Below are 12,719 nucleotides of genomic sequence, written 5' to 3'. Positions count from 1 at the left end.
ATTTGATCTATTAAAAAAAAATGTGCACAGGAGTGTTGATAGCAGTTTTATAGTCCTAAATTGGGAACAACCCAGATGTCCTTCAGTTTGTAAGTGATTAGCAAACTGTGGTATACTCATGTCACAAAGCACTGTTCAGCATTAAAAAGGAAAAATGTTGATACACCTAACAACACACAGCAGTTTGGGTGGATCTCAAAGCGTTTATGCTGGGACAAAAAAAAATTCAGTGTCAAAAGGTTACGTACTGAGTTTATATAACATTCTTGAAGTGATAAAATTATAGTTATCTGGGCTGGGGTTGTGGCTCAGTGGTAGAGAGCTTGCTAGCATATGTGAGGCATTGGGTTCAATCTTCAGCACTGCATATAAATAAATAAAATAAAGGTCCATTGACAACTAAAAAATATTTTAAAAAATCATAGTGATGAAAATAGGTTAATGGATTGGTGATGGGGTAAGGAAAGAGATGCCTATGACGGAAGGAACACAAGATTTGTGTGGTGGTGGAATAGTTTTGTATCTTGATGTTGCATTCCTTATGTGAATTACATGTTTTAAACCACTTAGAACTGCACTCACAAAATGAGTGCCTGTAAAATGGAATGTTGGAATAAGATCTGGATTGTATCGGTGTCTCCATGTCTCTTTACCTGATGGCCTGTTGAACTGGGTCCTGGACAGCACCCTGGGCTAGGAGTAGGATCCGTGGTGAAGACAATGGCTGCTCCCTCCCTACTGGCGGAGCCATCAAAATCTCGCCTTCTAACCAAGACCCCCGGGTAGGCAGCCACAGCTCACTGTGTGGGCTCTGGCTCTGGATGGGTGTCCTGGAGGGTGGAGCAGAAGTACACCTGGAGAAGGCTCTGAGTCACTGGAAGAACATGGCGTCCCTTCTAGGACCATCAGTGTACCCAGAGTTAGGGGGAGGATATGGTTGTTTATATATTAAAATACAGATATAGGAAGTAGAATTTTTAAATTCCCATACAGTCTTCATATAAAATAGGAATTATCAAGGACTTTTGTAGTTGGCCCTCTTAGGATATTAAGGAGGACTGATCCAGTCCAGCCATTCCGTCCTTTTCCCCCACCTTGTGTCCTATTTTATTGTTTTGTAGCAGATTGCCCAACAAAGAACACAGTTGCAAATATTGTGCAAAAGAGGAGCTAGTCCTTGAGAACAAGTGGGAGACATGATTCTTTTGTTTAAAATAAATACTGATTTATAGCTTGAGATCTCTAAGTGCCTGGACTGGAGGTCTTGCCACAATGATGTCATCTCCCTACCCCCGTGATCCGTACTGGAATCAGGGTGCCAGGTTGAGCCTGTCTTCCCCAGCCCTCCACAGACATAATCTGGCCAGGACAAAGAATGTTGGGATTTCTTGGAGGCCAGTAGCCTGTAACAGTGACTCTGGGTGATTCTCCTGGCACCCAGGCCTTTCCATCTCGCTGACTAGAAAGCAGACCTGAAGTGACTCAGCTGGGTGATAGGGTTCTGGTATCTCAGTACCTTGGACACCAGTAATGGTCTCAGTAGGAGGTCACTCCTCGGTTACCTGCCTATTCCCACTGCCCCTGCCTGGTGCAGTCCTTGTCACCCTTGACAAAACCTCAGCACCACTGTGTGAGATTGCCTTCCTCTTCGTTCTGGTTGCTCCTCTGGTACTTGTGGGAGCTGCTCTCTCTTTTTTTTTTTTTTTTTTTTGGGGGGGTGCTGGGGATTGAACCCAGGGCCTTGTGCTTACAAGGCAAGCACTCTACCAACTGAGCTATCTCCTCAGCCCCGGGAGCTGCTCTCTTAAATGAGATGTGCTCATTCCAGGCCGTCAGAGAACTTCCTCAGAGTCCTGTTCATTGCTCATGCCGGTGGCATGGCCAGGCCTTTCAGTCTGTCCCCTATGTGTTTCAGGACTTATCTCTTCTGCCTAGCTCTTCGATCTTTCTGAATTCGTCATTCCTGCCTGGCTCCCATTTCCTCCAAGTGCAAGTATATACTTGCCCATCTCCCCTTCCCTGGGTAGCAAAGCCTCCTCAGCTCTGGGCCTCCTCAGGCATCAGCTGGTCAGGCTGCTGCTTCCCTCAGTACCCTGCAATTCTGGGAGTTACTACTTTTTTTTTTTTAAGAAATCTTGAAACAAATAATGCCTTTATGTCCCTGTTACCTGGCTCTTAAAATACTCTAAAATACACTCTCTGGTTCAGAATTGTACATGATTGCTGAACTGTCAGTAATGGATGTAGAGAGCACAGCCAGATCCCCATGGAGGGGTCAGTCAAGGCTGATCTTCAGGGAGCTGGGGTTTGTGATAGAAATGAGATGGAAGTCACACCTGCGGCGAAGAACACTGTGAAAGCTGATGTGGAAGAAACGGAGGAGGTGTGGAAAGATGGTAAAGGCACTGGCTTGACTGCACCAGAGAGAGGCAGTGCCTGGTGGGAAACGTGCAGCCCCTTGCCCCTCACAGGCTGGATCCACGTCCCCTTTTGCGCTCCTCTCACATGCCTAGGCCTTCAGCCCGGGGTGCCAGGAAACTGGCATGATAATGTCCACTTCATAAAGTTGTGAGGGTGGAAAGCAGTAGCCAGCAAGGTGTGCCCTGCAATACCTGGCATGTCACAGACACTAAATACATTGCTACCAGAAGTTCTAGTTGGTTATATGGTCAGTGAGAAGCCATTCATCAAATAGAATTTTCTTTGCAGAACAAACAGTTGAAATGTTAGAAATCTGTGTGCTGAGGTTTATGGTTCTTCTCCATTAATATAGTAGTATTTATGTCTTTGGCTCATTGCTCAATTTATGAAACAAAACTTACAGTATGTGTTCCTCAACTATTTACTTTTGGAGCTGAGTAGGATTGATGATTCTCTGAAATACCTTGAGTTCTTGGCAGGGAAGTACCATGTAAGTATGGGCATCATTGCTTGAACACTTATTTTTTTTACCTGTTTGAGAATAGAAAAATGTAAGGGGAAAGTCAACTGTTAATTCTGCACTAATAGAATTGGTCTTCTCCTTACTTGATTTTTAAGTTCATTATTCTTGGTCTTTTGATCTCTGCTGTGATGAATGTGAATCCTCCCTCCTGTTTGACCTGGAAAACTTTCCAAAAGGAGATACTTTACCATAATGATAAATTAGGTGAAACCTGTGGGGGTTTTTAAAAAGGTTATTATGACATTGTTGAAAGAGGAAGCTATTCTGTATTGTCAGTTCAGGCCACAGCTAGAGCGAGTCATTTCTTGAGAGATGAAACCATTTCTCAGAAAACATACAGTTGGAAGGGGGAGTCAAAAGCATCCTTCCTCAGAAGTGGACTTCATTCATTTCTGCCCAGCACATAAACCAAAGCTCTGCTGGGTCTTGAGCTTCTTCACTAACTCAGTAACAAACATGATTCAGAGCAGGTAATGCCTTGGAGAAAACTGTCTGTGGTGCTGTCATTCGGCATTGAGAAGTCGGAGTTCCTGTGGAAGAGTGGTTTTGTCACTTTGGGGGTATTTCATGCAGTACACTGGCGTACTTTTCATTTTATCTCCCTTTATTGGATCCTTTAAAGATTGGGAAGAACAATTACAGAAGGTACTTCTGCCTTAAAAAGTATGGTATACCACAAGTTAGTGCTTTTTGGTGTTTAGGGCATTTCACATGCTTCCTGTGCTGTACTGAACATTTGTAACTGAACGTAGTCTTGCCTGGGCCTGGTACAAGAAGTGGAACCACTTACTGACACTGGGACTTTCCCCAGAATATTTTTTTAAATAAATATATATTTTTCTTTTATTATTTTAAAACTTTAAAAAATTAAAGATAGAGAAGAGGCAGCAAACCATAGACTATTATAAAGTTCTGTTCACTTTGGGACTTACTTATGTATAGCCCAAAGATTATGGGACTATTGTTTTAATCATCTCATTTTCAGAGGTTCGTGGGCAGAATAATCTTTGGAAAAGGAGAAAGCATGTAGCTTCTGGTTTTATTTATTCCTAAATCAGAAGTCAAAAGTTTGGTTTGGAATGAACAGTTCACGGACAGTAATGGGGCAGGTAAAGGAGGCACTGACACCAGGTGGTCAAGAACCCCCTCTGCTCATGATCCTGCACACTGAAGCCAGATGTGAAGTGGCTCTAACTTGGCCAAGAGGCAGTTTCCTTCTTTATCTTTGCTGAAGAATATCAAGTCATAGTTTCTCATAAAAGAGCTTTAAAAGTTTCACTTCCTGAAATGTCTATTTAGTGTTTTTTTAGATAGCTGTTTTAAGATGATGTATTTTAGTTAACATCAGAAATTCTTTTATGCTTTTTTCCTTTGGAGATTCTTCTGAATCAAAAAGTTACATATACCTTTAATTTTTATTAAATAGATATTAATCTTTTTAAATAGGAGAACTGAAATAAATACCTAGTGTTGTAGGTGTGTATTTGAGAGTTTAACTTTAATCAGTCTCCATAAGAAAATATAGTTTCAGCCACAATTTGTAGGCAGTTGTAAGTAGCTATGGAGTTTTTCCAAGGATTACTTGCCTTTTTTATTGTCATCTGCTAGCAAAATTTTTTAAAAATTTATTTTTTTTCCCCGAGAGAATTTAGTGTCTCTTTGCTTTGGCTGGCTGAGTAAATTGGTGCTGGATGGGAAGCAAGGCCTGTGCCAAGGCCCTGCAAACTCTGGCGGCTTTCAGGTAGCACCCCGTGCCTCACTGGCTCCCGAGAATGGTGTTTGTGATTACTGTTTATAAAGTTTGGGGGTAACACGTATTTACAGATGTTAAAGACTGAGAGAAAATCTTGGTGAATTCGAATTCGTAGTCCCAAGGGCGGGGTGTTGAATACTGTCCATACAGACTACTGGGGTGTCTCTCAGCTTGTCTGCTCCCTGGCTGTGCAGGGTGTGGAAGGGTACCACGTAGGATAACCAGACTCCCAGTGCCTGTAAGGCTGAGCTTTCCGGTTGCAGGTCAGCCAGAAGGCGGTTTTGTTTTCCCTGTGAAATGAATGAGTAGTAGCCTTGGGGTTTGTGTTCTTTCTGCGATTGCAACATGAGGAAATGCATTCCTTTGGCAGGGTCTCCTAGGGCACTTGAGTTTTTAGGGATTGTGTAGCTTTGTAAAAGTGTGCATTATTTTGGTGGTATGTTTGTTATCTAGGAGTTCTGTGGTCGTTATTTTGTTCTTTGAGTAGCTGATCTTTTTACTATCTTGTACAGTATAGCAGTTAAAGGGTGATGAAACTGTTAAAAAAAAAAAAAGTGACTATACTGTGAAAAAAAAAGTGCTTGCTGACATCATCCTTCCGAGAACACTTGTATATGTGATTTACTATAACAAGATCTTAGTTTTTCCTGTTGGCAAATGACATGTAATATTTACAGAGGTCTTGGGTTCAGTCCAGCAGAAACATCTCAGATAAATTGATGTGTGAAACTGAAGCCATCTAACATTTTCTTTCGTGTGGAGATGGTGGAGACAGGTTTTACTTTAGGAGTGGGAAGAGAGTAGACGTTCAGCGTACGCTTCCTTGAGGGGACGTAGAGTGTACTCCGGAGTCCAGCATGGGGTGCATTTTCAGGCCATAACTTGGCTCTGTGCTTCTGACGTTTGTGTTGAGGGTTCCCAGATCATGTTGACCCTGGTGTGACACGCATTTTCTCCCTTCGTGCTTTTCTTTCTTTCTGTAAATGATACAGGGTCAAGTTTTATATTTCACATATTTAAATTTTAAATCCATGAGCTTTTACTTTTAAAAGCTAGAGATGTATCTAAACTGTTAACAGTCTTAAATAATAAAGCGTTTTCAGTGGCCTTTAAAGAATACAGTTAAAGTATTCCAGTTTTTAGCACTCCACCTAAACAGAGTTAAGTCTTAGAATTATTTAAATGTACCTGAGTGTATATCTGTTAAGAAATGAAGAAAATGAAATCTGGTATCACCGATTTGAGGCTAGTTACCTTTTTGTAGGTACCACTAATCCCTTCTTAGGGCCCTAGAATCTAAACGACCCTTTTACTTCAAGGAAGATAAGTGCTTTGTTTTACTGTGTTTCACTCTTCAGTCAGTTTCTCACGTTGTAAAAGTTTACATAATACAAACACACACTTTCCTTCCAACCTGTAGTAGTAAATAAGATATGTTGTTCATCCTTACAAAAGTAGGGAATAAGGCGGGGACATAGCTCAGTTGGTAGAGTGCTTTTGCACAAGGCCCTGGGTTCAATCTCCAGCACCACAAAAAGGGGGCGGGGGCAGAGATAATTCAGGATTTGTCTCAGCTCTCCTATGGTGCTAATTTATTTTTCCTTTGTTTCATTCTTTATGAATTCCTTAGAGCTTTAACATTAACACTAAAAAAGAGCTGACAAGTTTGAAATGACAGCTGTGGTGTATCACTCTGTTTCCAGATGATCACAGTCGTGTTAAGCTGCAGAATGCAGAGAATGATTACATCAACGCCAGCTTGGTTGACGTGGGAGAGGCTCGGAGGAGTTATGTCCTGACACAGGCAAGTGGACGGCAGAGGAGGAGTGGAGTTGGAGAGGAGTGGAGTTTCAGCCTGGCCAAAAGTAGCGTGACTTCTGTTGTGAAGGAAACTCCTGCGAGAGGGCTTACGACCCAGTCTCTGCAGGCACGCCCTCTTGCTGCCTCTTTCTGACCCCATCTTCTTTTGCTGCTTCCACTGCTCTTCATCTGACCTGTGAAGCACAGCCAGAGGCCCCTGCAAGCTCCTCTCTGCTCTCTCCGCCTTTCAGAATGCACTCATGCCTTGGATGGTGTTGGCCATCTCCATTGCAGAGACCTGGTGCCCCAGATCCAGACCAGAGCACCTGCTGGCTCCTGTGGCATTCTACCCAGCTGCTTGAGGCCTTGGCCACACCCACACACCCGCACGGATTTGTTTGTCCACACCAGCTGCTCTTAATTTATCAGATTATGGAGGCTTAATTAACTACACTATCATTCTCCCAGTTATGGATTTTTAGGTATTCAGAAGATAAGCCATAAGATTTCAGAATTTTAAAATCCTAACTTGGATCAGAATGACAGAATGACATGTCATTTGAAAAACATTTGATATAGTTTTTTTAAAAAAGTGTTTCAGATTAATGTAACTGTGAGCTATTAGACTGTTTCTAATTCACAGGAAAATAAATTCAGTTACTTTACTTAAGATAAAGCAGCTCCTGTAAGTTTCCAAAGAAAAAGAAATAATCTGTGGGGGAAAAACTGTCAAAGGATATAAATTCACAATTCTAAAAACAAAATAAAGGTAGATAGTGTATCTATGAGAAAATACTTCATTTGGAAAGTATTTAGGGAATGTAAATCTAAACCAGTAATCAGCTACCACTTTTTACCTGTTGGAGCCGCAGAGATTCACACAGGGCACAACACTCGGTGGCCACATACCCTGATTGAGAAAGACTACCTGAGCAGTGCTGACAGACGAGAAGATGCAGTGCATGTGTTTACTGCAATCTCGTTTTCAGAGTGTAGGACTCATTGGTTCAACAGATTCATCACACACACACCAATTGTGGTGGGTGTTCCTGGGGGTTGGGACTAAGACATTGATTTGCCATTTTCAGACTTGGTGTGATAACTGAAGTTTTTCTTATGTGCTTTCATGAGGTTTTTTTAATAAAGTAGTATTTTAGCCAAAATATTTACTTTAGCTGGATGTGGTGGCACACTTCTGTAATCCCAGAGACTTGGAAGGCTGAGGCAGGATGATTGCAAGTTCAAAGCCAGCCTCAGCAACTTAGTGAGACCCTGAGCAACTGAGGGCAACCCTGTCTCTAAATAAAACATAAGAAGGACTGGGGGCTGGGGAGATAGCTCAGTAGGTAAAACGCTTGCCTTGTAAGCACAGAGCCCTGGGTTCGATCCCCAGCACCAAAAAAAAAAAGAAGGACTGGGATGTGACCCAGTGCCACCCCTGGGTCAGTCCCCAGTAGTAACACGAGAGTAACATGAAAAAACAGAGAACAGTAACCCACGACCTTAACCACAGCCCTTTCTTCCTTGCTACCACTTTTCCCCACCACTTATTACTTCTTTCTCAGTCCTTACACATGGGTCTTTCTTGAGGTTCTAACTCAGCTTTTCCTCCTCCAAGTTCACTTCAGCTCTGGGACCATGGTTTTCCTCCTCTGAACCCTAAGATAGGGCACTTGGCCCTCACAGTGTCTGTGCTCGAATCCTGGTGCCTGCACTTCACTGGCTGCTCATCCATCTAGCAGAGTTGGTGAGACCTGCTCTGTGGCAAGCTTGTTTGAGTAAAACAGACTCTAATGAAAGCTCTGCGTTAGGAACTTTAGGAAAGTGAAATTAATGCCAGTTAAAATAATTTTGTAATATTGTTCCTTTTTTGAAAAATTTAACCTCAGGACAACTTTCTGCAGTAAATACTGTTGTCCTTCTACGAAGCATCCAAAAGCCTGTTGTGGTAAAGAAAATGCATGGCTGCTTCCCACTGGTTCATCTTAAACTCTGTGTCCCAGCAGATAGAGCCCCCTCATCAGAGTGCGATAACCAAGAAGCCTGTCTCCGGCTTTTTCCTTTCCCGGGTTCCTTCCAGCACTGTCCAGGCCCTGCTGGATACGTTTGCCTGGACCTAGACTGCACATTGTGTCAGGTGTTCCCTCTCTGTGCCAGGACTCTTGTTCCTGCACCCCACTGTGGTTTCCCTCCTAGTCCCTCTTCCCTCAGACCGGTGGTCTGCCTTTCCCTGTGGCCTTGGCGTTAGTCTCCTCTGCGTGCTCCTGGAGGACTGAGACTCCCCTTATGCTTTTGCCCTGGTACCTTGCACATCATTTGAAACAGTACTACTCAGAAAACAGTTAAAAGGGTAGAGAAAATCAGGTGTTCACTACTTCTACTGTTCTGATTGTTCTTTATGCTTATTATTTGAATCATTTCTCCCTCAGTTTTATTAGTGTTTTTTTTTTTTTTTTTTTTTAGAAATCAGGCCCTTGGTATATTATGTCCACTTTTCAGATTTTTTAAAAAATGTGAGTATATGGGAGAGCTGAGAGATGAATCTGCCCCTGCAGTTAAAAATCTTGGTCTTAATACATTCGCAGCCGTTCCTGTTTATTATTGAGTCTTCAGAGCCATCTGAAGGGACGCTTAACCCTGAGCCGCTAGTGAATTGCTTTGCGTTTTTTTTGTTTGTTTGTTTTAAACTGGGGATTTTCTTGTTGCTTTGTGTTACCTTTAGGCTGTTTGTTATGTTTTGTTTCAGAAGTAAAGCAACAGATACATACCTTGAGTGGGAAGAGTACCCTTAAACATAAGATGGTGGTTATGGGTTCTTACTGGATCTGTAGCGTTTTTACAGTTGACCTTGGAGCTTCCCTGCTTACCCAGTGGTGTTGAGCATCTGCTACATACCGAGGAGCACACCTGCCCCAAAGATGCTCTCAGCTTAGGACCCTTTGAATCCCCTTGCAGCCTGATGCCCAGCGTGTCCTGCTTCTGCCCAGTCCCTGCCCCTAACTCCCACACTCTGCTGCACTGCCTTGTGAATCAGCTACATGTTGAGTTACCTTGGGTACGGTAGAACCCATTCATTTGAGTCTTCACCCATTCAGAATTAAGTTAGGCTGTGTTGCAGTACAGTAATGGAATGTTAACTTGGGTTCTGTCTCCACCCTGACAAAAAAATGTAAGTAAGTTATACTTTGGGCATTGCCTTTTCATGTTCCTTGTCTTTCCTTTTGCCCTGTGCCATCATTAAGTAAAATGGAAAGGTAATTACAAATACATATGATTTGATTTCCCCCCCCATGTCATTATGACAGTACGTACTATTGCTGCTTTTAACGCTACCAAATACTTTGCCTTTGAGGTTGAACATATTGTGCTTTTGTAGATTAATAGTCTGAGAGTGGTTTGGATACTTACATGATTTCCACTTTATGGGGGAAATTCTTTTAACTTGCCCTGATTGGCTAGCCTCTTGCTCTGTAGAGGCTGAAGGTGACAGACATTTCCTTTGCCTGCATCCTTTGCAGCTAGACCCTGACCAGTCAGGTGTTCTTACTCATGATTTTGACTCTGGTTTGCATGTAGACTATGCTTGAATACTACAGCCACCTTAGTTTAGCTTTGCCAGCAAAAGCAGGGTAGTGTAGTGTATCAGGAGCAGGGTCTCAGCTTGGGTCTCTTGGGGCAGGCGATTGTGCTTTGATAGTTAGTTAGCCTTGTTCTCCAACCCTCTACTCTGAAAACTACTTGGTGTCCTAAACAAAATCCTTTACTGTTTTACTTAGGTAAATGAGAGGTTTTGATCATTTGTGCCCAAAATCCTCACTAGTACAGACAGATTTTTGAATTCAAGTCGATTTAAAGTTTAAATATGCTGAGACCCAAGCCATTGACTGCACTGGTAGCACACCAGCAGCACCCTGAGGAAACCTGGCCTTGAGCTTCTTCTCCAGCCCTCTTTCTGATCTGCTCTTTCTCTGTCCTGACAGGGTCCACTTCCCAACACGTGTTGCCACTTCTGGCTCATGGTTTGGCAGCAGAAGTCCAAAGCAGTTGTCATGCTGAATCGAATTGTGGAGAAAGAATCGGTGAGTAATATTTATAACCAAGTATGCTGCATATGCTCATTAGCTTATAAAGGTTTTCATGGAGGGTATTCATTAGTTTAGACTTTTAGTTTCTAAAAGCTACTAGTCAGGATAATTCTGACCAGAACTGATGTATCCTTTTCCTTTCTTACCTTAAATATTTATAAAATGATTGGTGATCTTTGATCTCCAAGATATAAATGTAATGGAACAAATACCAAACTGATAGTGATATATAGATATAGCTCTTTGGAATCCCTAGGCTTTGTTAGAATCTTCATGTTATTATCAAAATCTTGGAAGTTTTCAAAAAGATTAAAATAATAGTCTTTTGATTTTCATAAATTATAGTTGACTCAAGTCATAATAAAAATGGGCAAATATAAGTTCATTGAAATTTCAGGTTATAATCTAAGCGTAGTGCCAGTTAGTGGTATGACTTTTAGACTTCCAACTTCTGTAGCTTTAGATTACATTCCCATCAGATAAGCAAATTGGGACTCATTGTCACTAAGGACTCTTTGAGGTCCCCCGTCCCCTGTCCCCCGTCCCCCCCCCCCCCCCCCCCCCCCCCCCCCCCCCCCCCCGGTGCTGGGATGTTTTAAGATTTTGTATTCTGTTTCTTCAGATTCCTGATGCCTGTTCTTTTTCCTAAGTTCATAGGTGCTAGTTTTCACTAACAGTGCAGATTTTTTAATTTGCTTCTCATCTGAAGTGGCACTGACAAACCAGAATTGTCAGCATAGGCCTTTATAGTGGTCTTTCATAGTCTCCAAATTCATTTAGAAATTAAGTGATGGCAACATTGTCAATTTGAACAGCATTGCAAACTACATGATTTATAAGTTCCATTCCTTTCATTTTGGAGGACACGTGCTATGTTAGTAAGAGTACCGTCAGAAATTAGACGTCATTTTTATGTGTTGGTGAATCAAGTGCTCATGTGATTCAGCTTTAATTATTTGGGGGTAGATTCCTTCATAGGATGTGTTGATTGTCAAGAGACCCATAGTGTCTGATTGTCTTGACCTTTGTGACCTATTGTTAACCAGTGCTTACCTCCCTAATTTATAAGGCTTACAAATGGTGATTTTTCTATCCTTTTCTGAGGAAATTTTGTTGGAATTCTTCTACAAAAAACACTTTCTATTCTAATTAATTGACCACTTTTATATAGTATAGAAAAAGTAGTTTTCAAAACAGTTTATTCTCTAGGATCCTCAACAGAGGACCAGTTGGGAGAGAGGATGAATTATTATGTATTTAACACACTTGATTGATCTCACTCCTTTGCACTTACTGGTAATCAAATCATTCCTTCATTAACTAGCAGAAATCTCTTTGGATTGAACCCTGAGTTCTTTTAACACTAAGCTAAGGGTCTCACAGCTTTCTTGCTTTCTGAGATGACGACCAGCTTCAGGCTCATCTTAAGCTCTTACTATCCTGGATCTGGAGCCAGTTCCCTAAGGAGCCTTGTACTTTTAACAAGAGGTGCTATTTCAAGATCACCACAAAAATAAGGATATCTGTTGCTACTGACTTGCTCATTGTTTTTAAGATTTTTTTATAGGACAGAGCTAGGTAAAAATATGTGTGTCAAGATAATAACACATCTGAGGAGTTCACACGGAGATTTCCAGTTTAGATTTGGAACTACAAAGATTGTTTTAACCCCTTCTGTCATATACCTGCTACTTTTTTTTTCACACCAAGAATCCTGGTATTCAAAGATATCAAGAGTCCCAATAATGACATCAGCCCTACCACCAGAATAATTACTGAAAATAGTTGAGCTTGCTCTGTGTGTGTGTATTACACTACTAGGGATTGAATCCAGAATCTCTTGCCTGCTCGACAAGTGCCCTCCCACTGAGTTACATCCCTGTCCCTTTTTAAATTTTTTGTTTTGAGATAGCGTCTTGGTAAGTTGCTGAGACTAACCTGTGATTTCTGCCTCGCTACCTGAGTAACTGGGATTACAGGCATGCCCCATTACTCCTGACTTAATTACACATTTTAAAAATGTTTTTCCCATTCTCTTTCAGGTTGTTTTTTAGTTGTACAAACCTGTGTCTTCAGAGAATGTAACATTCTATAGTCTCTCCCTTATATTCCTTTTTAAATCTTAGTTCTACATGTA

At 41.7% G+C, this 12,719-nt stretch overlaps 1 protein-coding gene across 4 annotated transcripts in view; it reads left to right on the top strand.

Moving 5' to 3' along the window:
* Positions 1-12,719, top strand: part of Ptpn2 (protein tyrosine phosphatase non-receptor type 2) — a 79,744-nt gene that overhangs the window by 33,267 nt on the left and 33,758 nt on the right. For all 4 annotated transcript variants that reach the window (XM_047526415.1, XM_047526417.1, XM_047526416.1 and 1 more), the window contains 2 exons: positions 6,401-6,501; positions 10,478-10,576. In XM_047526415.1, coding sequence (XP_047382371.1) covers positions 6,401-6,501; positions 10,478-10,576 — 200 coding nt within the window. The remainder of the gene's footprint in view (positions 1-6,400; positions 6,502-10,477; positions 10,577-12,719) is intronic.

The sequence above is a fragment of the Sciurus carolinensis genome, chromosome 15 (assembly GCF_902686445.1).
Source record: "Sciurus carolinensis chromosome 15, mSciCar1.2, whole genome shotgun sequence".
NCBI lineage: Eukaryota > Metazoa > Chordata > Mammalia > Rodentia > Sciuridae > Sciurus > Sciurus carolinensis.
The sequence above is the reverse complement of the archived record's forward strand: the minus strand, read 5'-3'. Positions and strand labels throughout refer to the sequence as shown.